General features: G+C 37.3%; 2 protein-coding genes across 3 annotated transcripts; one reads left to right on the top strand and one right to left on the bottom strand.

Moving 5' to 3' along the window:
* Positions 1-7,162: 7,162 nt before the first annotated feature.
* On the top strand, positions 7,163-12,066 carry Zyx (lipoma-preferred partner zyxin). 2 transcript variants are annotated; one of them, XM_090161399.1, is made up of 10 exons: positions 7,163-7,289; positions 7,755-7,959; positions 9,514-9,722; positions 10,311-10,569; positions 10,820-10,921; positions 11,002-11,069; positions 11,134-11,181; positions 11,242-11,372; positions 11,434-11,554; positions 11,620-12,066. In XM_090161399.1, the coding sequence occupies exons 2-10, from the start codon at positions 7,767-7,769 to the stop codon at positions 11,749-11,751; spliced, it is 1,263 nt and encodes a 420-aa protein (XP_090017525.1). In that variant the 5' UTR covers positions 7,163-7,289; positions 7,755-7,766; the 3' UTR covers positions 11,752-12,066. The 2 variants fall into 2 exon arrangements, with proteins under 2 accessions (XP_090017525.1, XP_090017526.1); XM_090161400.1 differs by lacking the exons at positions 7,163-7,289; positions 7,755-7,959 and adding an exon at positions 9,284-9,427.
* A 124-nt stretch (positions 12,067-12,190) lies between these two features.
* Positions 12,191-18,276, bottom strand: Nup205 (nuclear pore complex protein Nup205). Its single transcript, XM_090161398.1, has 2 exons — positions 18,214-18,276; positions 12,191-18,137 (listed from the first exon to the last, which is right to left on the bottom strand). Exon 2 carries the CDS (start codon positions 18,117-18,119, stop codon positions 12,267-12,269), a length of 5,853 nt encoding a protein of 1,950 aa, XP_090017524.1. The 5' UTR covers positions 18,120-18,137; positions 18,214-18,276; the 3' UTR covers positions 12,191-12,266.
* Between the last annotated feature and the right edge of the window lie 7,079 nt (positions 18,277-25,355).

Here is a 25,355-nt window from a genome sequence, read left to right on the forward strand (position 1 = left end):
GTTGAAAAATATTTGTTGAAGTGAAAAACCCGAAAACCAAGATTGAGTGTGTTGCTTGGAAATCCGAGAAGTAAAAGGTTTCAAAATCTTGCTTCGTAAACTTTCGTCTGCAAGTTCGTGTTTGAAAAAATATAACTGTGTCAAGTATACAGGGTGTCTCAATTTGCTCGATCAGGCCATTTTTCTCAAAATGTATTTATGCTAGGGTTATGAAATTTTTAAGGTTTATTTGTTAGGTATGGAAGGCTTTGGTTACTAAATTTCAGAAAAATCGAACGATTTTGTGCCGTTTTGGAAAATTTATTTTTTCACCGGTAGGTGTCACGCAAAATGTTTCAATAGAAAAGTTGTAGGGCATAGTCGAAAGTGTAAAAATAATTTTGGTTCGGTTGAAAAAGACCTATTTTTCACTGAGTACATTTATTTTAGGAAACTTATGCTTTCAGCTATGTAGTTAATAATCAGATCTGCCAAAAGTTATTGTTAAAGAAAATTATTACGTTCAACACCTAATTAGACAAAGTAGACAAAGACCGCGTCTTCCATTTCGACGTGTTACGAGTAAGATCATCAAACAAAGATTTGTAGACCAAAAATTACGCTTATTTTTCTTTTGTTGTTTTTTAACGTGAAATATCAATTGTCCGAGTAGTATTTAAAGCGTTTACATTTCAAAGTTAAAACATTATCTCAGCTTGGCCGATTGTTGTCCAGTATGCCTCTTTACACTCGAGATCAGCGCGCTTATATGCTAGAATTATTTTACGGAGAAGGTCGTCGTAATGCTACTCTAGTAAGTCAGTTATTTAGACGAAGATTTAACAATTGCAGACCAAGTCATACGACGGTTCTTAGAGTGGTCCGCGACTTCGACAACAGGGGTAATATCAATCCGAAGTTTCGTGGTCGTCGTCTCCAGGACATCGACATGGAAAACACCATACTTGCCTATTTCGTCGCCTATCCTCGAGCGAGCGTCAGGACTGCCAGCTTTGACTTAGGGTTGGATCGAAACTACGTTTGGAGAACACTCAAAAGACACCATTTTCATCCTTATCGAGCGACACTTCACCAAGGACTGCATGACGGTGATAGACAGCGCCGACTCGACTTCTGCAATTGGTTTTGCCTCATGGCTGGCGCACACCAGGATTTTCACGATCAACTACTGATGTCCGACGAATGTTCATTCGGAAGAGATGGGCCTTTCAAACGTCAAAACCAACATATGTGGGACTACGAGAATCCACACTGGGGATTTCCTCCCCGCCACCAAGTGCAGTTTCGCTTAAATGTGTGGGCTGGTCTGTTAGGTGACAGAATTATTGTCCCGTTCTTCCTGCCAAATCGTCTGAACGGTCAAAACTACTTGGAGTTCCTTCAAAATGAAATATCTAACGTGTTGGACGACATTCCACTGGCCGAGTACAGACGCATCTGGTTCCAGCAAGATGGGGCGCCACCTCACCAATATCGTGACGTGGTTGCATATCTAAACGACGAGTTTCCTGGAAGATGGATCGGAAGAACTGGTCCTATTCGTTGGCCTGCCAGATCCCCTGATCTAACACTACTCGACTTTTTTCTTTGGGGATTCGTAAAGGACTACGTATACCAAACACCTGTGACGAGCGTTGAAGATTTACGACAAAGAATCATCGAAGCATGTCGCCGGGTGACTCCAGAAATGGTTCGGGGAGCATTTCGCAATATGCAACATCGTGCATATTTGTGCATTGCATCAGAAGGTGGCATTTTTGAAAACATTTGTAGAAGTCATTAAAAAACATTTGTCACTTGGGCTAATTATTATTTGTTTATTTTTCGAAATCTTATAACTGAAATGCATGTTACCTACAATTCGTTAAAGGCTATTGCCTGCTAGTACAACTTGTTTTTCCCCCGACCCCCAAACTCAGTGAAAAATAGGTCTTTTTCAACCGAACCAAAATTATTTTTACACTTTCGACTATGCCCTACATTTTTTCTATTGAAACATTTTGCGTGACACCTACCGGTGAAAAAATAAATTTTCCAAAACAGCACAAAATCGTTCGATTTTTCTGAAATTTAGTAACCAAAGCCTTCCATACCTAACAAATAAACCTTAAAAATTTCAGAACCCTAGCATAAATACATTTTGAGAAAAATGGCCTGATCGAGCAAATTGAGACACCCTGTATATATCAAGTTATCAACTACTTAAGGGAAAAACAATTATTCAATTTGGCCAATTTTTAAAATTTGGAACTTTGACCAGATATTGTGACGAAATCCTCCAGTGTGCGATAGTGAAAATGATTAGTTAAATAAAATTTTAACTTCACATTTATATGATAATTTTTTATTATTTCGTGCACGATGAATAAAAAAGTTACTCTAAATTAAATCGTCACCCCCTTGTATACTTTGACTTATAAATACGCCCCTATTTACCCAAGATAGTTCAATGTAGCATTAAATAATATAAAAATTCCGTATCTTTCGGAATATAATATTTAAAAATATATATTATTTGTAATTGTCTATGTAAAAAGATAAATAAACGATTTTTAAAAAACCGAAAATCACATTTTTAATTTTAGGCGCTAGATGGCGAAATATATCACAATCTTTCATATAATACGAATTGTAGAACTTCTAAATAACTTTCGTTTGATTTATTGCACATCGAAGTCCGACAAATAGAAACGGAGATATGACCTCTTTCAGAATCTCTACGGCCGCCATTTTGAAACGGCCGCCATCTTGGATAGCTGGACGATAGAACCCCACACCACCTATTTTCCTATATCTCAAGTACTCATGTTTATGAAAATAACATTGGAATTTAGCCACCTGAGGTGGTAATGAAAAGTCGCATTTTGGGTATGTATGTGGCTTAAAGCGGTATGGCGTGGAAGAATGGGCCTACGGTTGGGGCTGGTAGCTGGGATAAAGGAGAAAATGCCAGCTTGGAGAATAGAGAGAAAAGAGGTTTAAGAGTCTGTTATAGAATTTCTGGATATCACGAGTGACCAGTCAATTTCTGAGAAAAATGCATTAAGTGAATAGTAATCACCTTTAAAAAAATTGAGCTTTTAAAGCATACTTATGAATGATTATGTTACATATACTAGTATAGCGTCGTAAGTCAACCTCCTAATAGTTGAATAGCCCTGCTTTCCTCCTAAAAAAAAAGGTTTAAAATCAAAACGTCGTGTCGTCCGCTACTACTTACCACTCCTTGGCATTTCTCCCAAGATCTTGGCATTTTGAGATCGATTTTGGCATCTGGGTATTTTTTTTCAACACCTTGGCATTTTACCTAGGGTTTTTTTTCGGTTCTAGGATATTTTATTCTCCCTAGGATTTTCTTTGCGAAAAAACAATTGAGCTACCTTATTTCCAAAACTACATATCTTCTTAAGATTTGTGTACAAAGTTACGTGGTTTTGGAAATAAGGCCATAGATATATGATCTATGAATAAGGCAGCGTGATGTCTTTATAAGGAACGTTTATAGGTGGCGTTGACCGCTGTCCAGTGGCGTAGCTAGCATGGGTGACACCCGGGGCGGATATAATGATGTGCTACTTACTATCTAGTTTGTGTAAGTTTTTATTTTTTTCACGGTCGGGTGTAACCCCCTAATCCCACCAAAAACTATGGCTAAGACCTCTTTCGAACGTAGACTAAATCAGCAGACAGTCACGTAGATAGCATCCCCCGCAATGCGGAAGGACCCCAGGTCTTCAAGGGGCTCTAAATTCCTATCAAATAATATGCTAAATGGCGGATAAAACCCCGAAACGACTTTCTCGGGGGGGGGGGGGGGCTCGGGGGTCTTAGCTTCGCCACTGTTAGCAGACGTTACTGACAAATAAAGTTTTAAAACCAACGCGTACATTTATGAAAAGATTGTTTTCTGTTGGATTACACGCTTCATTATTTCAATGTACAACAGAACGGAAACGACTCCAAAATTAACCCAATTTTCGCACTGCATGGTTGATGCTACGTATTATACATTAAGTGGCTATAAAAAGGTCGGCACCACAACGCCACCTAGAACCGTTTCGGTCGCGAATATAAATATATATTTTTTTAATGATTTTTAGTCAATTTGAGCCCACTCCTTTTTTATAAAACACGGTGACCTGTATAAACCAAAAAGTTCACGCTTAATATTGGTTTCTGCTTTCAAATTTCGCGCTTGGCATTTCTTGGCAATTTTTCGAGCTCGATCTTGGCTTTTTGTAAATCATAGAGTGGCAACACTGCTGCTGAGGCTACTAGAATATTTCGTCATTAACAGTCCATGTAAGCCTAAAATAGAAATTCCGAATTTCAGGTAGCTTCAAGTGTGAGTGACTGCGTCAGGGGACTCAGGCGTACGTTTTCGTTTCGCAAAACATGTGATTATCTAGCTCCACCCTTTATATTCAAACGATTTAATGGCCCTTTGTAGCAGCTCAAAGCCTATTCGCGAATTAAAGGAATGTACGAAAAAACACAAGAAAGTTATGATCCTTCGCAGGGAAAAATAAAACTTTAGAGACACACGTTACCCTTCGAAAACAAGCACATACTAAGTTTTAAGTGCCTTAATATTCTCGTCCACTCGTTGGTCAAGAAGAAGCGTATTGAAGAAGAAAATGTCATAACTCCTTTCGATTGTAGCGATTTGGTTACACCAGTAGTTCCGATAATTAAGCCAAATGGTTCTATTCGCCATATAAGTGGGTCAAAATTCAATGCCTCGGTTAGAAGAAATGTTTGACAAATTAGCCGAACGCTATTCCAAATTAGATTTCAGTAAAGCACTTATGCGAATTTTAGTTCATGAAACAACTAGAAACCTCTGAACCATTAACACATACAAAGTGGATTGCGTCTTCCCAGTGGCGTAGCCAAGATTTTGTTGGGGGGGGGGGCACACCATTGGAAAAAAAAGTAAAAAAATAAAAATATTTGTACGTACGACCATACGTTTCGGGGGGGTCATGTGCCCCCTGTGTCCCCCTGGCTACGCCACTGCGTCTTCCCCTGCTGTAGAAAAAGGCTCTAGAACCATTATTATCTGCATTTATAAAAGATCATTTAATTTTCAATATGACATTTTAGTCAGTGGTAAAACCGATTAAGAACATTTAGAAAACTTGGAAAAAACTAGGCTAATAACTAAGGCATCACCTTAGGCTTTCTGATTGACGGTTTTGTAGCGAAGCGTTTACTCACTTCCGGCACGTGACCTCCGTTAAATCTGCCTGCATCGGTCACTATATTGTCCTATCAAGGCCAACTTTGATGACTCGCTGTTGAGTGAACAGCTCATCATCAAAGTTGGCCGTGGTCTTATCTATGGAGCTAATGTTTTCGAAGTTTCGGCAGGAAAGTGGGGAGTTTGGAGTCGTCCGCAAAAAGGAGTATGAGAGCAATGGTAATTGCATCAGGCAGAGAATTAATGAAGACATTGAAGAGTAGGGGACCCAGGACTGACCCTTGCGGAACCCCTTTACCCACATCACGCCACGCAGATGAGACCCCATTAAGGACGACCCGTTGCCGCCGGCCACTTAAGTAATCCGCTAACCAAGCCAGGGCATCATCAGTAATTCCCGCAGCATGAAGGGATTCAAGGAGACGCGCGTGAGGAATCGAATCGAGTCGAAGGCTTTTGAAAAGACTAAATAAATAACATCTACACTATAACCCTCATCGAGCCACATAGACCACAGTGGCCTCCAGGAGATTGGTAAGACATGACCGCTTGGACAGAAAACCGTGCTGGCGCCGAGAAGAAGTTGGTTTTAGCCAAGTGGTTAGCAGCCTGATCGTACACAAGGCGTTCACTCAATTTGGGGGTATGATTAAGGTTGCTAATCGGACGGTATTTAGTACGGTAGATACGGGAGCCAGACTTGTGAATTGGCGTGATGTTCGCTTCCTTCCAATAGGTTGGTAGTTTACAATGGGAGAAAGAGCGATAAATTATTAGGTAAAAGGGATTTTATTAAGTAGAGAGGAGTCTGTATAAATCCCAAGGTTCACAGGAGAATCGAGTTAGTCTCGCTTGAGAAGCAGGGAGGGGTGGAAGTTCAGCTGTAGTCATACGGCATGCAGGTAAGATACCAGGGCCCGGGTGCTGACAGTACTAGCAAAGAAATCATTCAAGAGGGATGCAGCTTCTCCAGTGGTGGAAGTGAAAGGTCCATCAGGCCGCTTAAGTTCGATGATACCCACTCTAGTTGAACGGAACCTATTAATGTGAGACCAAAAAGCCTTCGGGTTATTCTTGATATTGGAAGTCAAGGTCTGCTCTAATTTACGCCGAACGGTGCGGTAGTGATTAGTGTGGGCGTTTCTAGCCCGGCGATAGCGTTCGTGGACCGAGGACAGAGCTGGAAGTGGGTCAGATCGCTTTTTAGCTAACATGAGTTTAGTGACTTTAGTCCACGCCGAATTTTTGAATGCCCGACTACGAATAGTACGTGAGTCGGTTTAGGGGGAGACGGCGAGATTTCTAGCGCCCTAAGCGCGCGCTCGTAATATTACCAAAATTAAAGTTGTGACGTAGTAGCTACATACAAACAAGAAGGCCACGTTAATTTATAAAAACACCTATTACCGCACCTCAAACCACTGGGAGCTGGCATTCATTGAGTTTGTAATGTGGGGTCCCCATTATCTTTATGGCCACGAGGTGTTTGGCACGAAGACGTAAAGTCAGGTAATACGAGAGGGACACGGCAAATTACAATTTTCAACCACTCAACATCCCGCAATGTGGAAAAGCGTACTTATTGCCTCTGGGTCATTTCGACTTCGTCGGTTTCCATAAGGACATTGTATTGTAATACAATTTCCATGGTTTCCACCGTCGCGCGTGGAGACCTGAACGATAAGCAATACCCGAAGGTCGGCTTGATTGGAGGCCTCTCACACAGTCAAGGTTAAAAAAAGTTATGGGAATCAAACGTAAAACATTAAAATAAAAAATAGTGGCAAAGAAATTCAAAGCCAAATTGTTTTCTAATCATGTTAAACATTGAGGTGTTACGTTACAGAGGGGTACAGATAGGCGGACCGGTGTCTCTGATATGAATAACGGAAGCACCGCAGGGACCAAACATATGATTGTCCATAATGTTCGTTAGTCTATGCGTTGGAACTAGACTGTTGAGGGGTGATTCAGTCTTGTGTTGAGTCTCCTGACGGTTTTTGATCTGAAGTGGTGATGTCAGATTGAAGAATTTTTTAATAATGCTATCTTGACGATTTGAAATTCTTTTGGAATTAAACATAAGGTAAGCAAATAGGTTTTCTTAAATTTTTCTGTATAAATAATGTCTCAGCTATTTAATCTAAAATGTAAAGGTGTAGTTTATTATTAACCCTTGGCTTTAAATGACAATGTCAAAATTATTTAAAAAAATATAAAAAAAACCCAAGTCATTATTTAAAATAAACTTCTTCTCAGTTTTTAAGAGACATTTCAATTGATTCGAGTTTTTGTTGAAATTTTTGTTTTATTAAAGTTCCAACTCCACCCAAAGAAGCACAGAAATTTCAGACTGTAGTTATGATTTCTTGTTCGCCCCTTGATTTTAAATGTCTTTTTGACAATTTCAATAAACTTTATAAATTATTATTTTTCTTTCCAAATGTCATTCAATAGTTCTAACTTTATATTTTAATGTTATATTAGTGTGTACATGTTTATCCCTTTTCTTCATGTTGATTTATCAAGGAGTATTTTGCTTCCTTATTAGGTTAACAAAAAAATGGCAACTGGTACTCATGAAGATCAATTGGAACAGAATATGTCCCAGCTGAATATAGGATCGTACTCTCCTTTGACATATTCAACAATACAAGGAAAAAAGGCCGCTCCCATGATTCCTCCTAAACCAAAGAAGACAGCGGAAATGGATTCTGTTATTTATGCCAACTGCACCAATATCCCAATAAATTCAGGTATTTGTTAGCCTAATTTTTATGTTCTTGTCAAGCCAAAACCAATATTAAATAAAATCAATAGCAATGCTCAAATATTTTTGATTATCATATGTAACGTAATCACTAGGGAGTGTACTTCTGTAAAACATACTCAGATAAATCTTTTTAATGATCCTTTATTTAACTCGCCTATACCTTTTACATTTTTAAACATAGATCTAGATATTTGACCAATCCAAAAAAATTAAAATGGAAAAAGTTAAACATTAAAAGGTGCTAGTTAAACTTGGCTTGTCAAAGCAACCAATGAGTGTTATCTTCCAGTTCTTATCTAAATCATTTGACGCATATTTCATTGCACTCAACATTTCATAAAAAAATGTATATCTTCATAGCATAATGCATAAATGATTTTGTTATGTATATTAGTATGAATTGGTTTAATATTTGAAGAGGGTGATAAAAGTGGTTGGGGTGATTGAATATTTGTTAAATGATTGCCTTTAATACGAAACTTAATTCCCCTGGAAATTTATATCCACAGTCCATTAAAATTAAAACTGTACTAATTTTAAAAATGGGCAGAAAATTTTACAAGTGCATTTGAGAAGTGTAAGATATACATCTTATAAGGTTCTTTACTCTTAAAAATTCTTGGTAATTAACAACTCTTGGAATAAACTAGATAAAACCATATTTTATTATAATTAGAACCCTTCAAAATAATTTGAAAATGTTATATCTTATTTATTTACGGGTATAATATTATGTATGAATTAACAATTTAATATGGGTACATTTTAAAGGAGTGTTTTGCAATATCACAGTGACAATGAAAATTATCAATTTATCAGGACTAGTTTTATTTAAATTCAACCAATAGGACAAAGTACAACTGAACTTAAATTAATCATTTGATCAGACATTTAGATGGTTAGCAAGGCTCTGTTTAGTCCTACCTGTACATGATGAATTGTTTGAAAGTGCAACAGGGGTGAAATGAAAGTATTCGGGAAAAGGACATAGGAAGTTTTGGCATTGTGCCTACTTTTAGCTATAGTCCGAAGAAGAAAGAGTTTAGATTTACATCTTAAAGAAACAATTAAAAAAAGAGCAAGACAGAGCGAAAATAGGAGGGGTAGAGAGCTTTAAACAACATACCACTTTGGTAAAGTAAGCCTACAAAGTTTATTGCTTGTCTGAGACAGGGAAATTGTCTCTCTTCGGTTAATGGCTAGCCCTTTCTCCCAGCTTGACACTTCAAATGTCTTTTCACACTGCATCCACCCACTGCCAATAGGATCTCCTTTGCGTCTGACATTTAGATTGTGTCTATACGCTTTTCTAGATGTTCAGTCTGCCTAGTTATTTCATATGACAATTTATTGTTAGTTAATATAAAAGTGCAGATTTAGTTGGAGCATTTGAGTTATTTTACTAATGAGTTTTGGAATTGAATATTGGCAGCGGAAAAAAGCTGCGGCAGGTAAACTAAGTTACGATTCAATGAGGGTTTTTTAGTGGGTTTTAGCATGTTTTTTTGACCAGAGTATAACTGTAATTAATTTTCAGTGGCAAACAGCAATAGCCATGTGTACAGAAACTACATACCTCCACCGCCACCACCCCCAAATCAAACTCACGCAACTGCTAAATCCACATCTTCCTGCTTAGTAGCGCAACATTCTGAAGATATTCCAGCACCGGCTTCACCAGGCAGCTCTTCAACTTACGCTGCTACTCAATCAAGCTATGCCACATTCAGGCCACAGTCATCCGCTGTAAGTTTGACTTTAAGTTTTTTTTTTGTAAAAAATTTGTATGCTGCTACTTTTGCTTTCAATGAAAGTTAGTAATTTACAACCTCTCCCGTGTTTAGGATTCCAACATTAGCATTAAAACTTTTTCGCAATGTTAGAGAAAATATTCCAGCTTAAAAACAAATTTGAAACTCCTCCTCCTCCCAAATATTTTAGTCATATAGGCTTATATTGGATAAGATAGAGATGCTTATCCTGTCTTTCTCCGCTTTAACCTCGCCTTCACTTCCTTCAGAGGAAAAAAAAATCTCCCTCCTTCCTGCGTTATTTTTGGCTGGAGAAAGTTGCCAAAATAATGCGAATAGAAAGTGTTTCCAATGAGAGGGACCCTGTTAGATATCGTTATTCTAGAAGTTAACTCTTATTTCACAAAGAAAAGCTAAATCCAAATGATAATTTAGTTTTCCTTCTTTATAACAAATTTATATTCTTTTTATATTTGGTTACATTTTGACAGGTAATCTTTCGCTCTGCTCTTTTTAATTTTCCACTTTAATATTTTAAACGGTAATATGTTAATTTTGAACTCTTTTGATCCAATTATTATAGAGTTCATACGATACAAGCTCCATTTACGAGCCTATTACTCCGAGGCCTCCAAGCCAGATGTCAAATCGCTCCACGTACAGCACTGGTAGCGGTGGTTCATCACTATATTCTTCTTACTACCCACCCGGTGGCAGAATAAGGCCTGGTGCCACAGGTACCCTGACGAGAAACATGGCTAACGGAAAGGAAGCCGAAGTAGACCATCTTACTGACCTTTTAGTTCAAAGTATGGAGAATTCCGGAGATCCTGACTTTTTTGGTGAGTGGGAGTTTTAAATTGTACTTTCTGATTGGTCCATTTTTTGGGAAAGATATACAAATATCTAAAAAAGAGAATCAAACTTAAAATTCAAATTAATATTTTGATACTGCTGCTGTCTTAGATGAGGAGGAGGACGTTGTAATAGGTGTGATTTCTCAATAAAATTTTCTTAAATTTTTACTTGTGTTATATATGGAGAATATTGATAAGAATATGTTCTGGGTTGAAACTGAATTCTTTCTTTTAGGAATGTGTCACAAATGTGGTGAAAGAGTTTTGGGAGAGGGTAGTGGTTGCACTGCCATGGAACAAGTATACCATATTAGATGTTTCACTTGTCATATTTGCCGTAAGAAATGTCTAAATATTTCTGACCAAGGAGTTCTAGCGCTATTAATGTATAATGTATTTCGTTTGATTCGTTAATAGAAAAGGAACTTAGGGGTAAACCTTTTTACGCTATGGATGGAAAACCATACTGTGAAGAAGATTATTTGGTAAGTATCTTGTACATTTTTCCTCAATTAAAACTTATATGTTCAAGAAGAAAATTAATTGCAGAACACCTTAGAAAAATGTTGCGTTTGTAACAAACCAATTTTGGATAGGGTAAGTTATTATTTTTAAAGTATAGTAAATTACATTTATCAGTGATCCGTGTATATCTAGATATTGAGAGCTACCGGGAAGCCTTATCACCCTGGCTGTTTCTCATGCGTTATGTGCGGAAAATGTTTAGATGGCATTCCCTTTACAGTTGATGCAACCAATAGAATACATTGCATTGATGACTTTCATAAGTTGGTTAATTTCTTTTAAGATAATAATTTAAAGCGACTAAACTTGATTTATTTTATAAAGAAAATTTGCTCCACGATGCTGCGTTTGTAAACAACCAATTATGCCTGAACCTGGACAAGAAGAAACGGTTAGGGTGGTGGCATTAGATAGAAGTTTTCACGTTAATTGCTACCGTTGTGAGGTAATGTTTTAAAATAGATTTATAGGTGGAACAATTGGTCAAGTTTAAAATTAATTCAATTACAGGACTGTGGCTTATTGTTATCGTCGGAAGCAGAGGGCAGGGGATGCTATCCTTTAGATGACCATATTTTGTGTCGAAGTTGTAACGCTAAAAGAGTGCAAGCCTTGACATCGCGAATGACCACGGAACTTTAAGTAGTTTATGATTATGTATCACACAAAGTAATTGTAAAAGTCAGATTTGGCGAGTTTTAAAAAAAATATCGAATAGATTTAAGATGTATATTTACGATATTGAAGGCTTTTTTTAACCCCCGTCTAAAAAATAGCTGTTAATGAGTTAAAACATCCCAATGCGGTTTCTGTTTGTTATTTTTCAAATAATATATAAAACAAATTAGGTCACCAAATGTTAATCCATAAAACCCTTGCTTTTTTATACATGTATATGTAATTCTTTTTTGTAATATATTTGAAGATTTATATGATTATAATTCTAAAGTAGGCTAATTAGTCATTTTTACTGCCATTCTTATCATTCCTACATTAGTTTAAAAATAAATCTAAATTTAATTTTGTCACAGACTTTACTAATTAGGTTTTTTTTTGAAATTTGTCAATAAAAGTCATGCAAAGTCTGTTAGTGGCTAAATCAAAATTTTATTACAAATATAAATGCTAAAAAAAATTCAAATTGACATCATAAAATTTTAATTAACATTAAGGTTAATTTTAACAAGTCTTTTAATTCGACGAAGTATAGCGGATATAAATTCAGTTTGGGTCAAATTAGACGTGATATGTTCTTGAACTGATTGGACAGTGGCAAACCACTGATCATTTATCGCGTTAGTAACGTCATCTTTTAATAATTCCAAATCGTTCTTGGTGACTTTGAATCTAGGTTCTCTTGGTTCTCCGCAGAAAGAGTTTCTTAAGCTCAATTCCTCATCAACTTTTTCTTCGGGAATACAATGTTTCAAGAAATACTCCAAATGTCTCCACAAAAGAAATAAGCTGCCCTCAATTATGTAACTGTGTAAGGTTATTTCTTCGGATCTTATTCTCGACAATTGGGACATTGTATTTTGAGCTTGTTCTCTTAACTGTTGAGTTAAACGGTCACTTCTATTTTCAGGTGGCAACCAATCATTGAGCTCCCCAACGGAAAGGGTATTTATAGTTTGCAAGCTCAGCTCAATTTTCTTTCTTAGATTAATAGCCATTCCAAGTTGATCGCAACAGCTCTGAATTAAGGTTACCAGTAATCCCAAATTGGGTGGGCCAACTCCTCTTTGTGTCAAATTTAAACTATTACTTTTGGAAAAGTAGCGGTCTTGTGTTTTTATGTCAAAGAGATGAGGTAGAAATATGACTTTACTTAAGAAGTTATTCCTTGATGCGAATGCTCTTGACACTTCTTTTTGACAAGATAATAAAGTGTTGGACACTATCTTTAGTAGTGTTACTTTCAGTTTCAATTCAGCAAAATTACTATTACCACTCTTCCCAAAGTTATTTACAATTGCTGAAACAACTGATGGAAGTAGAGACATCAGTCTGTTTTGAAAAATGGCCACTTGTCCTCGTTTTTCAATGAGAGTATTATCATAAGCACCTCGAATAGAATCCAAAGATGCTCTGGCCAGAAGAGATGTAGCCAGAGAGAATTCTTCAGCGGAAAGGAGATTGTTCAATATTGATTTGTCTCGGAGTATAAGGTTGAATATTTCAGAGTGCGCCGTAATGAAGTGTAACAACTGGGTAGCTCCTTCGTAATGTTGGTCTCCTAAAGTGATGACAATAGACTGTATAAGCAAGCATACTGGTTTTAGTATCTGTTGGAAGCATTGAATTTGTGATTCAGAAACATCTTCATTTCTAAATTCATTAGTTAAATCAGCACTGTAATCTTTTTCGGGTCTTAAGTCCAAGGCTTCACATTCACAGAGAGTTGGTATCATACCACATCGGAGAAGTGCTTCAGCTCCACCAATAGTTCCCGATATACGTATAAGAAGGGATAGTTTTGATTCGAAGACGTAAAGAGTCTTAATATAGTCTGAGCCTTTGCTAAGAAGTTTTTGTAAATCTTCGTCATCTTTGGATAAACTGCTTATAAGATGCCTTAAATAACCTTTAGATTCCAAAAAGGATTGCCAATGTTGAGACGTGTCCAAAGATACTACAGTTTCAATGACAGATAAGGAAGACATTTTTGTCACATGATGTCCCCCGCAAGCATCCCGGCAAACTACATCAATTAGGCTCTCTCCGAAATTAAAGATGACACTTATAAATTCCCTTTTCAATTTTTCAATATCATTTTCTCTGTCCAAAATGGTTATGTCAGTTGGTTCTTTAGTTTCTCCCGAGACCTTCAAATCCAAAGACTTCTGGACAATGCCAAGTAAATTTAGAATAGTTCCATAGTAGTTAATTCGAACTCTCTGATTGCCATTTCCAGTCTTCAAAAGGGATTCCAAAACCCCTCGAAGAACAACCGCTAACGACGATGATGAAGTTACCATGATAGTCGGGGTTTCTTTCAAAAGCGAAGCTGGCATTAAATTCTTGCGCATAGTTGTCATTAATATAAGAAGGACTCCAGAAGCTGGTGAAGTTAATTCAGGTAGGGCACCATCTTGTAGGATTTTAAGTAATAATTCTTGACTTATTTCAAGTATTATTTGCTGTTTCAACGCTGATGTCAAGTGATCCAAGATGCAGGCCGAGAAAATAACTTCCGTTACTTGGCGCCAAGCCTCAAATGACTGATGTTTGCTAAAAATAGTTTGTCTGGTCTTATTTTTCTGTAGCACATATTGAAGTACAATCCTAACTTCATTAGAGAATGGTGGTCTATGAGATATTGCAGGCACTCCTTGAAAAGCTGGGAGATCTTCAGTTAATAGTTTATGAAGATTGTAGACGTTAACATTTGGTATCCCTTTTTCATTTTTCTCCTCCAATTCGCATTGATTGATAGCTTTTTCAACTTTAAGGGGATCCAAGTATTCCAAATTTGGCATTGACGGCCAATTCTGGGTAAAATCCATCGCATCTAGAATGTGCAAAAGTTTCCTTCTGATTGTTCCTGTCACGTTTGATGACTGACTCATCAAGTTTGACCTTGTGGTCACGTCAAAAAAATCCGCTTCAGTTTGATCTCTATTTTCTGCAGAATCTTCCAAGAGCAATTTCAGAAGCCTCTGTACGTGGGAGCGTTGATTGTAATTGACCAATACTCTCAATTCTATAGCGAGAATTTTAAGAAGCCAAGATTGCTGACTGAATGTAGTAGCTTCATCTTCAATTTTGGTGGCTATTAAAGGTAAAAAATGAATGTGGCGGTACACAAAGTCTCTGTTTGTTCTTAAATATCTTAAAGTTGGATTTGTGGTCTCTTTGTTGAAACATAGAGTATAAAGTAGCTGGTAGCTCATATCTGCCAGTTTTGGCATCTCACGTAGAACGCTTGGATATCCTTTGTTTTCGCATCCCCTGTCTAATATAGATAATACAGAGTGCAAACAGGTTTTGGGTGAATTCAGAATTCCTGGATCTTGGAGCACAGTTTGGGATACCGGTTGTCTCGTCTCAAACCCCAACAGTAAGTGTGAAATATTAGGAGCTGGATGATTTAAGGAAGACAACAGGAGTTGCAGGATATGAAGCCGTGCCTCACTTCGGTAAGAAACTACACTCTCTTTACCGATATCATTTTCATTAACTTCACCTTCTTCAGAGTCGAGACATTCAACAAAACCATTAATTAAGGCCTCACATAAATTAGCAGTTGATTTGAAGCTGGTCACTAGCTGTTGCGCAATTTGAGAAATTTTGCAAAGCATTTCCAAATTTAAAATACTCTCCAGAGCATGTTTGGGTAGAAATACATTATACGTGACATATTTTGCAATTACAACCATGAAGTCTGGTTGGCCTGATCTAGGATTCACAGCTAACAACAAGCGATCCAGGCTTGTTACTAGCAAACTGCTCCCACTGCTTCTAATATAATTAAGAAATTCTTCTTGCTTCATGAGTGCTTGATGAATGACTTTTAAGCACAGTAGGGTGTTTTTTTCAATCGTTTTTCTCCAAGGAGTGATTGTGTAATTATCTAAAATGCGAGTGCCTTCATCAAGAATTAAGAGGATGAGAGATAAAAATGGACTGTCTTGAAAAAGTTGAACCAGCAAATTGAATCCAGGCAAATCTGAAGATTGGCCAACAAAATCATTCTGAACTATTTGATAATCTTTGAGAAGCTTGAGAATAATTTCTAGGCAATTCAAACTGACTTGCCACTTTTCATTTTCAGATTTGTAAGCTCTAGTATGAAATTGAAGAAAAACAATGTCTTTAACATACTCCAAGTATGGTTCAAATCCTGGTTGTCTGTGACCAGCTCCCAAAGACAAGGGTAAAGGGTGCAAGAGTAGATTTTTAATCAAAAGTAAAGCCGCTCTAGTTATAGGATATTCTTCCATTCTGCATTCTACATCCGTTAAATCCATTTGAATCCCCCCAGCTGGGAATCTTGACATAGATTTCACTGTGGGAATAATTTGGGCAATTTCTAATTGCTGCCAGATATTCGAGGCAATTTCTGGGGACAGAGCGAAGGATGACAGGGCTTCTAGTAAACTAGCTTTGACTTCCGGTGGAACGCTGCATGTGATTAATCCAATCAGAGCCATTCCAGGCACATATTGTGAATTTTCCCATAGAGCTACTCTGGCCATTTCATCAAATTTTGCTACAGTAGCTAATAATTTCAGAATAGCTTGCAATCCTTCAACTTCTTGGGGAGTTATTCCCTTGGTGTATGGTCTTTGACGGTAAAGATGTTGCGTTTCCGAAGTAATGGGAATTTCCTGCCTTAAATTATTGTAGTACTGGTGTAAGGACTCGAAGAAATGGTCCCAAGACACTATACTCTGAGACCCAGAGCCTCTACCATTCATCTTCAGCATAATATAACACTGATGCGAACAGCCTCTAGACTGGGAGAGACTTCGTAAAGTGTTTATGTAGGGTACAAAAAGAGGAGCTGGTAGTAAATCCCCTGCTAAGCGTAGAAATTTGTATAAGTTAACTTGACGCTGAGTTGGAAGTGAAACGTAACTAGCATCCGTTATTGCATCATTGGGACACCAATAATTGAATGCCAAATCAAGCTGTAAAGGGTCTATCTCGTATATAGACTGTATCAAAACTAGCATGTTTTCAAAATGTTTGCTCTGGTGAGTTGGAGGTTGCAATCCTTCATGAATGTGGGCAGCAATAATTCTAGCTAACTCATCTCCTTGATTCCGTAAAACTTTCACTTTCAAAGGCATTAATGTAATGAAATCCGTTATTAAAGAATGAATCTTCTTCAAGTAAAATTCTTCATTGTGAAAGACCGAATTGCGGGTGACCAATTGTGTCAAAGACTGGAAAACTGAGGAATTTAGAGCGCCATCCATAATCCTTTCATCCATTTCAAGACATTCGGAAATGTTGGAGCCATGCAGTGCCCAAGGATACTGTGCCAAGGTGCGTAACGTAATTGCCCAGGAAAAGTGCAGTATATTCTCAATTCCTGGAACTTCCCAGGGAATGCGCGTTGTTAATTCTTTGTGAATTGATTTGATTAATTGGGGATTTCCAATTAAAGGATATTTCCTGACACTGTCATCAATTTCTTCAGATGTTTGAAGAATGCTAACATCTATGGTGTAGAGAAATCCCATCAGAATAGTCAGTGTAACTGAATCCAAAGTGCCATCAGAATTTAAGGTTGGATTGTTTGCTAGATAGTTTTTGATCCGTTTAGTGTCCACGATAGACAGCGTAGTTTGACAAGACCAGCTGAATAATGTGTCAGCCAAAGACTGTCTTATTTCTTCAATGAGATCTAGAACTTGTTTTCTATACCTAGGTCCACCAAGAGCTCTGTTTTTTTGGAGTAGGTTGATCTCTTGCACCGGGTTTAGGTGATCTAATACTTCAAATATCTTAGTTATTATTCCATCTTCTCTTAACTGATCTGTGTATTTGGTGATCATGTATACAAGCTCTTTATTTAACCCTAGAGTCCAAGTTCTTCCATCTCTAGCTTGGACCAGGGCCCTAAGAGCGTTAACCAAACTCCTGCGGCCATCATAGTACAATAAAACTGAAACCAATCCTCTAGTTAATCCAGGAAAAGAAGGTTGTTGCTGTTGACCAGCAATCAGTAGCTCCAAAGATGTTAATTCATTCAGTTCAAACATTTCACTGATAACTAGGGCTTCATCTACAACTGATTGAGGTAAAACTTGAAGAGCAGCTTGTCCTACAGCTGCTATTCCCTCAGTTGGTGCGCGTAAAAGCGCAGCTTTGTGAAGAGGGCTTCTTATTGGATTTCTCAATAAAGAAACAAAGTTAGGTTTATGCAATTTCAGCTGCGCTTCGAGTTCCGGCAAAGCATCCAGTTCTTTTTTAACTATCGCAGCTTCCACTGTTGCATAAAGCTCTTTGAATGGTGTCCAAAGAACACTCCGAGACAAATTAATGGCTACTTGAGTCATCTTGTATAGTTTAAATACCTTGAACGAAAAAATTTCGGTCTAATATAAATATATTTATAGTTATAGTTCGATTTTGTTTAATATAAAAACTTACAGGATTATTTATTGATAACGGCCATATGAACAGTAATGAACTTACTCAAAACTGAGCCGGCATGCCTTTTGCAGCCTTTTTGACTGCAGTTTGGCACTTAAGCAATAGATGGCTCTAGTTTCTCTTAAAATAGCCAATCAGAGACGCTGAAATATCAGTTTAAACATAAATGTGGTTAATTCCCCCTGCATAAGAAAAACCACATTATTATAAATGTACCTTGTTTATGATGCTTGAAGTATCTTCAATAAATTAATACTTTACGGCTAAAGACAGGGTAACCCGAGGTTCACTTGACGCCAGGCCTTACAGTCATAGAGATAGAAAAGAAATAGAGGCACTATTGTATCTGGCGAAGCTGACCGCGAGTGCCGACCCCCTTTTATCCAATGTAGGAAGCCATGAGATGGGCAGATTACGTGGCGCCATCGACACGCGGAGAAATGAAATACATTATGCCTTTTGGAAAATCAACTGTCATTTGATGTAAACAAAAGAAGGATAGATGGCGTTGCAAATTCTGCCCATCTCCGCTCTCATACATGCGTGGGAGGGGACGAATTTTCCCGGTCAAAAACAGGGGTGCCTTAAGGCGGTAATCTTCCCTCTATTTCTTTTCTATCTTTCTATCTCTATGCTAACAACACTTAATATCTAAGCCTTGTAAAACGTATGATATAGCAGACGATATTTTAATTTCGTTAGCTTACGTTAGATGGCGGTATGGTTACCCAGCGTCCAGTGGCGTAGCTAAAGGGCAAGGGGGCCCCGGTGCAAAAACAAATGGGCCCCCTAACCAATATGTTTAAAAAAAATAAATAATAAAAAATCTTTTATTTTTCTATTTAAAAAATTTTAAATGAAAACTTGCAATCTTTAGGGCACTTTAATGATTAAAAAATTATGGTTATTATTATGTTAATTATGTTAATAAAATTATCAATCACTTCGTTCAAATTCAATTTTGATGCAGCCTTGTTCTCGATTGCTATTAATGATAAATAGCCAAGCCGATTTCGTCCCAGACTATTCCGCAAATAACTTTTAATTATTTTTAATTTGCTGAAAGATCTTTAAGCTGTTGCAGAAGTTACAGGTATAGTGTGAAATAATAAAATTGCAGTAAACACTTCTGTTACGTCACATTCAAGAACTCTGCTCCGTCCATATCTGCTAAAACTTTTGGCGTTAGAAAATCAAACGTGTTACATATAACATATTTCTCTCATACTAACGCCGCTTTACTGGAGATATCAAAATGTCTAACACATTATTGAAAATGGTCACTTTAAAAATATCTTCCCTTTTTTCGAATCGGTGGTCAGAAGCTAATTCGTCCAAATATTTTTTAAATTTTCTCTGCCGTTTTACTTGGAATTGGGGATCAATATCATATTTTGCTGAAGTTTCAGTGGCCTTGCATTTAAATGATTCGAAGTCAATTCTGTAACTTTTCAATTTATATCGAGCGTCTTCTAAATCTTCGTCCCAATCGATTTCAAATTTTGGCAAAATTTTTTAAACATAGTTAATGTACACGGTGCATGAATTCGCAGAGTAACAAATATTCGAAATTGAACATTTGTTTTAATATTTTCTGCTTCAACCCGTTCGTCTTTACTGTGACTTTTAAGGATTATTTCTGACAACGCTTTGATAATATCGAAAAAACCAAGTTTCACTACACATAACGTGTTAACCCTGCTGGACCATCTGGTAGGATTTAATTTTTTCAAGCTGATTTCTGATTCGCTAGTGAATTTCGATAGCAGATCCCAACGCTTAATGCTATTACCAAAAAAATTATACGGGTCTTGAATAGTTCCGAAAAAGTTCTGTATTTCCACACAACCACGCACGGCACCGTTTATCACCAAATTTAGGTTATGACTAGCACAGTGTACATATTCGGCGTTTGGCTGAATATCCTTAATTTGTTTTGTACACCATTATACATACCACTCATTACACTGGCCCCGTCATAACCTTGGCCAACACACTTTCTCATATCAATATTTATTTCGGAAAATAAATTTTTCGTCTGGGGTATTGATTTTAAACGTCGGATCGAGTCGACCATCGAGAGGCTCTAGCCTAGATTTCTCAACCGATTGAACCGATGAGGTGGCGACCAGTTCCACATCTTCAAGTAGTAATTCCTTATCAAAAGTAGAGTCTGGCGGGCCGGGCGGCTCTGGCACTTTCGCAGAAATAGCTGAGGCCGGTTTAACTAAATATTTATCTAGTTTGGGCAACTTTTGTTTACTTTCTTCTCTTTCTTTTTTTTTCGGCATGACGAAGCGTCGAAGTATTTACGTAAATACGAGCATGTCCCGAATTTTTCCACAGTATAGCCTAGGCTTAGGGGCCCCATTGAGCTATGGGGCCCCGGTGGTGCACCGCACCGCCCAGCCCTATGATAGCTACGCCACTGCCCACCACGCCAACTGTCCAAAACACCAACTGTTTTGGAGTAGTAATGAGAAGTTGGTGTTTTGGGTAGTTGGCGTTGTAGGTTGCTCATAACCCCAACTAATTTCCGGGATATAACATCGGTTGGCGAAATGGTCTACTCATTACACCAACTACTAAATCATTATTCCGTTTATCTATGACAGAGGTAAAACTCCTACAGGTTGAGTGATCGGGGAATAATCATTAACTAAGTATTGGCGCCTTACGGCCGGGGTTATGAGTTGACCATTACACCAACCGCTACTGTATCGCGGAATTTAGTTGGCATTATGAGCAACCCACAACGCCAACTGCCCAAAACACCAACTTTTCATTGGAGTAATGAGCAGTTGGTGTTTTGGTCAGTTGGCGTTGTGGGTAAAACCGGGTGTAACTTGACAGTAGGACAGAAACTTGCATTTTAATCTGAGTAGAAAGATTCATCGATAATTCATTATTTCTGACAAATATATTTGCTCAGATACTGCAACAATATCTGGCAATTACTAAACTTAATGTACATAATTAAATATTATAATTAAAGTTAATTATAGCTTTTTATATGGAAAACTTTATTTAAATTTCAAACCGTACATGACAATATATTAAACTCAGAACCTTACGTAACACATTTTTGCTTAAATATTGAATTTTTAAATATACAGGGTGTCCACTAAAAAACGATCCAGGGCGAATATCTCTGAAACCGTTTTCTCTAGGAATTTAATTTTTTTTTATGTTACGTAGCACGTGCAGGGGGCAAAGAAGAATGATAACATCGATGACCTTGAACCATGTCTTCAAGTTGTTCTTCGTCACATTTTAAGTATTAATAACTTTAAATTATAATTTATAATTGGAATTTTTGATCTAAACCTAATGGTTCTCGAGATAATTTTAGTATGACCTTGTAAACATGGTTCAAGGTCATACAATTTTCCAAATATTAAAATATCCTACCATGATGCGATTGTCTAGCAAATTTCGATAATGTAGCACGACTTGTTTTGGAGTTATTAGCGCTGTCTTGCAATTTTCCCTTTAACGACCTTTGTGATTTTGGTAAAATTTTTCTCGACGGGGAACACATTTCTAATTGGAACCAACTTTCTAACACTTACGGTTCTCGAGATAGTTTTTGGATGACCTTGAAGACACAGTTCAAGGTCATCGAGGTTATCATTCTTCTTTGCCCCCTGCACGAGCTACGAAACATAAAAAGTTTTAAATTCCTAGAGAAAACGGTTTCTGAGATATTCGCCCTGGATCGTTTTTTAGTGGACACCCTGTATAATAAAAATATTTCAAATTTAAGAGCTTGAAAGCAAAAGTTTATACTTGTACATGCCAAATTGATCCTTCTTGGTTGGAACCTAATAAAAATATTTTCATAGTCTGACCCAATGTAAGAAAAGTAAGAAAAAAAACCTTACTTTTCTGATGATTTTTCCCGAATCATCTATTTCAAACTTTTTGTATTTAAAAGCAATAACGGCATCTACCCATGTTTTAGTACACAAAGCCGGATGAACCAGGGTTTTAACATGTACCTCAGCAGCCTTTATAACTTCAATCCTATATTTCCGAGTGTTAGTTATATTTTTCAATATAGTAATTTCATAACTTGAAACTCACCGTGATTTTCCAAATCAATGTAGCACTTCTTTTTCAGTTCGTTCAATTATCACTACGAGAAACTTAGTTGGGGCTTAGGTGAGAAAGTTAGAAAAAAATCGGCTAGGCTAATACCCAAGGCACAACCTTAGGCCTAAGTCATCGAGCGACTTTTGAAGCCTTTTTAATTCACGCGATCGAGCCAACAGCTCCTTAGGTTAGGCTTTGTTCAATAAATTTTTTAAGTTTAGAAGTGAAATGGTTTTTTGGGCAGTTGGCATTGTGGGTAAAACAGAGTGCAATTTGGTTGGAGTAATGGAGAGTCGAGGTGAATTTACCCCTGGCGTGGATTTCAATAACGTCAGTTTTAAGGAACCAATCAGTTAGCGGGCTGATTTCATTTTCTTCAGGGGGCAAGGCTTACAGTTCGAGGGTAAAGGGGATTGGAAGCGATGCTAAAAATCGTTTCAACCGCCATTTTCCCTAAACATAAATAAATACATTTAAACAATAATCTTTATTATGTTCGAGAAATGACAACTATATTTAAAAAGTGCGCAAGAAATTTTATTTAAAAGATTTAAAAAAATTATTATTATAAAACCCAACTAGTTTCAAATCATAAATAATCTGTATATTTATACTGACAGATTTATACACTTTTCAGCTTAATCACCACAGTCCTAAGTCATGTAAAATATTTGGACCTGACGTCATGAAAGTATTTTATTTATTTCAGATCAGGGCTGCCCAAATTAACCCTATTTATCGTAGTTTATTTTTATGGTAAAATTTTAATAATATACATCTAGGGTGGCCTATATGTGAACCGAGGAGGTCAGACATTCAAAGAAATCCCGTACACTTTCCAATAAATCCGAAATCCAGCCTGGATTTCTTCAAAATCTCCATATCCGGCAAGAAGTCCAGAAATACGACAAGAAATTGCGATATTGCGAAATCCGTCGAGAAATCCCGAAATCCTACGTGAAATCTTGAAACCCAGCGAGAAATCGCAAATTTTTAAAGACTTAACCTTAGTTAAATATTCCCGGTGATTGGAAATTTTTCGCATTATGTTTTTTTAAAGAAAATATTACAAAAACTAATAACGTAGTATTAAAATACTAGTCTCGAAATTGGTTCATATATTTTTTTTTTTCGTTGAAGGGAATGAAATGGGTATTCAAAAGGACTAAATGTTAGAACATAACATTTTTATACCTTTACCACCAGGACTGCAAAAGGTTTATTCTTAGGGCTCGTTCCCTTTCAATACCCCAAAAGGTATTGTAATAAACATGAAAGAGTAAAATGGGTCTAAAATAATTGATTAGACCGTTTTTAGTAACCAAATGGTTTGAAATAAATTAAAAGTCCAAGTTTGGTCGTTTTATAAACCTTTATTTTTAACAGTGTAGAGCAATGCACGAGACTTATTCCATTTTATTTCTAACTTCTCTCTGCTCTACACAGAACGTACATTCATCATCCGTTGCCATAGCTTCCCAATTTGCTTAGAGAGTTTCCAACTTGTGACGTCGTCCTTAATAATAACACGTGACCGCTAGCGTTTTAATTTGAGTTGGGAATATATCATATGCTGACTATGGGTGGCGGGTTCGATCCCAGCTTGTGGCACCTAGGAGCAACAAACACAACACCCCACACAAGGAGAAAGCAACCCGTCAAAAGTCGTGGATTTGCTTGCGTACATTTTTCATTGGCTAGACGCTTTAGCGCCTGCTGCCGTCGGAAGGGGAAAATCCGGAAATTGTCTCCCCCCCCCCCCGCCCGTAAAATGTTCAGCGTAAAGGCTCGTGACGCTCGTCCAATGAAATTCGTACACAACCCTTCGTTAGCGTGTTTATTGTTTAAAGGCTAGCTGCGTTCTCCTTATGTTTGTTGCTCCTAGCTGGCACTGGGTGAAAACTCGGAACAACTCCTTCCGCGTTGGGTTTGCAAGTTCTCTCCCCACTGGTTTAAAGGGTTTTCCCACGAGCTCTTCGGTTTCCCCATCCATAAAAACTTGTTGAGGTTAACGGTAATAGTTAGTGTAGGAAGCTACTGGCTCGCGTGTCATGAAGGGCTTGCCACCACCCTCCTACGCGTTGTAACCCAGTCATCTGATTTGATGGCTTCAAAGGTCGCTTAATGACTTAAGCCTAAGGTTTTGAAATTTTTAATGTTTAGGCTTAGTTTCTCGTTTCGATTTGATAGTCGCCAGCCAGATTTCCCGCACGGTACTGACGAGTTCCAAATAGAACGAAACCGGTCTACCGTTGGAATTTCTGGCTATTTTATTTATTTTTAATTTAGTTTATTACTCGAAGATCTATTTGATCCGAGTTTCGCGTTGCTCGAAGACCTATCGGTACGAGTTATTAGTAAGTTTTTAATTTTCTTCAAATTTGTTTAGGATTTAGCTATATTATCCCTTTTAATTATGGACTTATCTACTTTTTCGCGTATTTTATTAAGCCTAAGGTGGTGCCTTGGGTATTAGCCTAGCTGATTATTCTTTAAGTTCTTTATTTACCAACCTTGAGAATATATTATATTATATTTATCAAAAGTCGAAATTTCAGCCAGAGGTTCCAACAGTAGACCGGTTTCGCCCTTTTTTGGCTCATCAGTCCTGTGTAGGAACTCTGGCTTTACTCGGAAATCTGTTAATCTGATATACCATCGAAGGTACCCTATATGTGAGCAGTTCATTGCAATTGATTTGATCGTGGGTTTATTTTTCTCTTTTATGTTGTCTGAATTTTTTTGTTTTTTGTGATTTTTTTTGTATTACTCCGGTATTTTAATTTTGTTCTACTATTGGACTGTATTTTAGTTACTAGTTTGTCTAAAATTTTGTTAATTTAATAGCCCTGGCTTACAAGTCACACTGTGACTTAGCCCGCTGTGTGTATAATGTTTTTGTTTGCTTTTTAAAAGGTTTACTAAATAAAATTGAAATTGAATTATAGTGAAATTTTTCAAAAATATTGCATGGCGGTCGCTATACAGCAGACATCATTTACCGGTCTACTGTTGGAATCTTTGGCTGAAATTTTGACTTTTGA

Source organism: Leiobunum rupestre, chromosome 10 (assembly GCF_980474605.1).
Source record: "Leiobunum rupestre chromosome 10, qqLeiRupe1.1.hap1, whole genome shotgun sequence".
NCBI lineage: Eukaryota > Metazoa > Arthropoda > Arachnida > Opiliones > Sclerosomatidae > Leiobunum > Leiobunum rupestre.

Coding starts and splice junctions, on each gene's coding strand:
- Nup205 (XM_090161398.1), bottom strand. CDS start 18,119: ATGACTCAAGTAGCCATTAATTTGTCTCGGAGTGTTCTTTGGACACCA.
- Zyx (XM_090161399.1), top strand. CDS start 7,767: ATGGCAACTGGTACTCATGAAGATCAATTGGAACAGAATATGTCCCAG. Junction 10,922..11,001: donor TTTCACTTGTCATATTTGCC/GTAAGAAATGTC, acceptor ATTCGTTAATAG/AAAAGGAACTTAGGGGTAAA. Junction 11,555..11,619: donor TTAATTGCTACCGTTGTGAG/GTAATGTTTTAA, acceptor ATTCAATTACAG/GACTGTGGCTTATTGTTATC.